At 56.5% G+C, this 4,572-nt stretch overlaps 1 protein-coding gene across 4 annotated transcripts in view; it reads left to right on the forward strand.

The window, feature by feature from the left end:
• The window catches only part of RPH3AL (rabphilin 3A-like (without C2 domains)), a 153,295-nt gene that overhangs the window by 25,627 nt on the left and 123,096 nt on the right, over positions 1 to 4,572 (forward strand). For all 4 annotated transcript variants that reach the window (XM_011999600.1, XM_011999598.1, XM_011999597.1 and 1 more), the window contains 2 exons: positions 1,542 to 1,654; positions 3,148 to 3,291. In XM_011999600.1, coding sequence (XP_011854990.1) covers positions 1,578 to 1,654; positions 3,148 to 3,291 — 221 coding nt within the window. In that variant the 5' untranslated portion in view covers positions 1,542 to 1,577. The remainder of the gene's footprint in view (positions 1 to 1,541; positions 1,655 to 3,147; positions 3,292 to 4,572) is intronic.

A 4,572-nucleotide genomic window follows, 5' to 3' on the forward strand; every position in this document is an offset into this window, starting at 1 on the left:
GGTGCTGAAGTTGTAATTCATAGACCATAAAATTCACACTTTTAAAGGATGCAGTTCAGTGGTTTTAGTATATTCACAAAATTGTGTAACCATCACCACTGTCTAATTCCGGAACATTTTTATCACCCCAAAAAGAAGTCCTGAACCCACTGGCAGTCTGTTCCCTTTTCCTGCAGCCCCGATAACCACTCATCACCTTCCCTCTCAGATTCGCTTATTCTGGGCACATCATGTAAACGGAATCATACAGTACGTGGTCTTTTACGACTGACTTTTCTTACTTAGGATGTTTTAAAGGTTTGTCCATGATTTAGCTGGTGTTAGCACCTCATTCCTTCTTGTGGCCAAATAATAATCCCTTGTAAATAATCCATTGTACGGAAATAGCACATTTTCCTCATTCATCGGTCGGTGGATATTTTGGTTGTTTCCACTTTTTGGCTGTTGTGAATAATGCTGCTGAGAACATTTGTGCACAGGTTTCGGTGAGGACATGTCTTGGGTCTGTAACCAGGAGCAGAGTTTCTGGGTCATATGGTAAATCCGTATTTAACATTTTGAGGAAGTGCCAAATGGATTTCAAACCTGGATATTTTTTAAGAGTGTAAAGGGGTCCTGGGTTTGAGAACCGCTGGCCCAGCTGGAATTCGACCAGGGGAGTGTGGATGACTCAGGAGAGCCCCTCATTCTTGCTCTGGGATTGAGATACCCTCAGCCTCATCCCACTCTCCCTTCAGAATGCACGTGCGGCGTCCTCACGATAGATCACCAAAGATAATCCTGTCCCTGGAGGCAAGGAGGAAGCCGGCTACACTAGACGGTGCACAGGTGACCCATCGGGGGTTCTGGAGCAGGGTCACCTCCCTGCGGGATCCCCAGATGCCATGCTCATGGCAGTGTCTATGGGCGGCACCCCTTGGCACGGTGCCGGGTGGCGATCCTGGCTGTAGCTGCCACCCCCTGCCCTCTTGCCTCCCCTCGAGGGCATTGTGACCATCGGTGTGAATCTGTTGGGAAGGAGAGCCAGGTCCCCAGGCTTGGGAGAGGTGTAGGGTTTCAGCCTGTCTGGCCATCACCCCTCAGCCCAGCCCCTCCTGCTGGGTGACGTGGTCGGGTCAGCCCCTGCTCTACTCTGGCCGTCACCCCCCAGCCCAGTACCTCCTGCTGGGTGACGTGCTCAGTTTGGCCCCTGCTGTACTGGGAGGGAGCAGGGAACAGATGGCCTCCTGGGCTGAGTTGAAAACTGCTAAGGGTGTGCCTGCCTTCTCCTGTCTGAGTCTAACCCTTTGATGCCAGTCACGTTCACTCTTGGCACTCGGCCACATGATCCACCTGGTCACCCTCCCAGAATCATGAGCCTTCTGAAGAGGAGTCTTGAGGAACAGTGTTTTGCTGGAGAGACGGTTCCCACAGTGAGATTCCAGGCATCCATGGGGACAACGCATGGAGATGGGGTGGAGGGGCTGACTGCATAGAGACCCCGTCTGCCATCTGTACCCCAGCCAGTGATGCACTCTTTCTTCTTCCCTCCTTCATCTCAGATGTGACTCCCCTCCCCCAGCCGGGTGCCCCGAGCCATGGCCGACACCATCTTCGGCAGCGGGAATGACCAGTGGGTTTGCCCCAATGACCGGCAGCTTGCCCTTCGAGCCAAGTGAGTACCTCTGGGGCCCCCCAGGCCTTTGCTTCCTGCGGCCTCCCTGCTCTTCTCCTGTCTTTAGCAAGATTCATTCCCAGGAGCCCTGAAAGAGGTGTTTGCAGAGAAGTGCCCGTCGGATGCACACCACACTCCGGGCCCTGGACACAGCCATCCACTCATTCAACTACCGTGCAGAATTTATCCCCATTTCCCAGATGAGAAAAGTGAGGCTGAGCTCCTTGCCCACGTCACTTAACTTGTGGGTGGCAGGTCTGTGACCCACACCTGGGTCCAGCCGACTCCTAAGCCTGTGTCCTTTCTATCACAAAAGGCCGCAGGGACCCACCTCACCTCACGTGCCTCCTCTCTTGTCACTGAGTCGTAGGACTGCAAGTCCCTTAAGACAGGGAGCCTTTGGTCCCTGGATGCCCAGTCATAGCCGAGTGCCTGGCACTGTGAGACGGGGGAACAAAGGTCTGTCGAATGGACGAAGAGCTGCCCCGCAGGCCGAAGCACGACCAGCCCAGAGCTGTCCCAGGGCCTTCTCCGCACTCTACTGAAAACCTCACTAGTTCCTCACTTCCAGTTTCTTCCCTTGGGGGTCCCGGCTTTCCTGTTTTTCTTTTTAGACTGAGTCTCACTGTGTCACCCAGGCTGGAGTGCAGTGGCGCGATCTCAGCTCACTACAGCCTCTGCCTCCCGGGTTCAAGCGATTCTCCTGCCTCCCGAGTAGCTGGGATTACAGGTGCCCGCCACCACGATGGGCTCGTTCATCTCTGCACACAGCAATGTCACAGGCATGGGGTGTCTCCCGGAAGCTGGTGCCCACCCAGGGCAGGGGCTCTGCGGTTTGATCTGCTGCTGCTGCCTCTCCCTGCCCAGAAAAATAGAAGGAGTTTGAGTCCTTCCCCCGCCCCAGTTACAGCCTCAGGAGGCACCACCCCTGCAGCCCAGTGGAGTGGACAGCTCAGCTGCCGGACCCACTCCCAGCCCTGCCTCGCTGTTGCCTGCCCTCACCATAGCTCCTCTGGCGAAACTCGCTTTCCCCTCCTGCCTTGAACCTGCCAGTTTTCAGGGTGTTCATATCAACAGCTGTGTCTTTACCCTAATTACATTCCTTTCCTGTCCCCTGGTAAACTCCGTCTCACTACCTTACGGAGCTGGGAGCTCCCTTTTTCTTCTCTTGGTAATCTCTCCTGCTCCTCCCTTGACCCTCATGTGCCGTGACCTTGGCCTTCTGTGTGTCCCTGAGGGTCATATTCCGTGTTTCTGCCTCCTGGGCTAAGATGGTGCTGCCGTCTTTGCCAAGGCCCAGGAGCCGGCGGATGGCAGGGCTGGTGCCTGGAGCCTGTGTCTGCCCCGTCTCTGTTGCCCGCACTCCTCGCCCCCGGCACGTAGCACCTGGGCTGTCCACTGACTGTTCTCAGGAGGGCTTGGTGGATGTGGTAGGGGCTGCGGGAGTTTGCACCGGGGAGGCCTCAACGCCGTCTGTGTTACTCCCTCTCGAGGCTGCAGACAGGCTGGTCTGTGCACACCTACCAGACGGAGAAGCAGAGAAGGAACCAGCACCTCAGCCCGGCGGAGGTGGAGGCCATCCTGCAGGTCATCCAGAGGGCCGAGCGGCTGGACGTCCTGGAGCAGCAGAGGATTGGGTGAGGCGGGGCTGGAGCCAGCTCAGTGGGAGGACAGCAAGGGCTTTGGTGCAAGCCCAGGGGACTGGGAGGCCGGCACTCCGGGTCCTGGTGCTGCCTTTCACCTCTGGGAGGGGTCAGGAGGTCACTGGCTCTGCCTCAACACCCCGGAGTGTAACTCAGCCTGCCGGGGCCTCAGGATAGGCCTCTGTCAGACGGCGCTAGCGGCTGGGGTGTGCGCCCCGGCTGTGGGCGCGAATGAGCGTGGTGAAGCGCCCCGGGGGCTGTTCAGCTCTGTGCACCTGCGGGTCAGCTGTGGGTCAGCCAAGGGAGGGTTCGGGTCGCCCTCGAAAGCTCCCGCAGGAGCCGCTCCCGGCCTCCGACTCCAGCGCCCACCACAGCTCAGTCTTCCAGCACTTTCATCGTGTCCTGCATTTGTTTAATTACAAAAGAAATTCGTATTTCCTAGAAAATCTGAAAACCACAGAAAAGCGCAAGTAGGAAGAAAAAATGCGCTGAGCAGAAATCGATTTCATTCTGCTGCCTCCTACGTATCTTCATCTTTTCTTTTCTTTTTCTTTCTCTTTTCTTTCTTTCTTTTTTTTTTGAGACAGGGTCTCTGTCGTGTAGATTGGAGTGCAGGGGTACGATCACAGATCGCTGCAGCCTCAACTTCCTGGGCTCAAGCGATCCCCCAACCTCAGCCTTAAGTAGCTAGAACCGCGGGTGGGTACCAGGGCACCACCACACCCAGCTTTTTTTTTTTTTTTTTTTTGTAGAGACGGGGTCTCACTATGTTACCCAGGCTGGTCTTGAACTCCTGGGCTCAAGCGATCTGCCTGCCTCAGCCTCACAAAGGGCTGGGATTTCAGGCGTGAGTCACTGTGTCCGGCCTTCCTGTCTTTACAGTGGGAAAAATAGGCCAGATGGCTCATTCTTCAGCTGTGAGTCCACCTGTTCTCCGAGAGCCATCGCTGGTCCCCATGGAACATGCCACTGTCCCTCAGTCTCCCTCGCCCTCCTTCCCCTCAATCTCCTTTGCCCTCCCTCCCCTCAGTCTCCCTCCCCTCAATCTCCCTCCCCTCAATCTCCTTTGCCCTCCCCTCAATCTCCCTCCCCTCAGTCTCCCTCGCCCCCCCGCCCTCCCTCCCCTCAGTCTCCCTCACCCTCTTTCCCCTCAATCTCTCTCCCCTCAATCTCCCTTGCCTTCCCTGCCCTCAATCTTCCTCACACCCCCCTCAATCTTCCTTAACCCCCCACCCTCAATCTCCCTCACCCTCTCTTCCCTCAGTCTCCCTCGCC

This window comes from Mandrillus leucophaeus, unplaced genomic scaffold (assembly GCF_000951045.1).
Source record: "Mandrillus leucophaeus isolate KB7577 unplaced genomic scaffold, Mleu.le_1.0 Scaffold6, whole genome shotgun sequence".
Taxonomy (NCBI): domain Eukaryota; kingdom Metazoa; phylum Chordata; class Mammalia; order Primates; family Cercopithecidae; genus Mandrillus; species Mandrillus leucophaeus.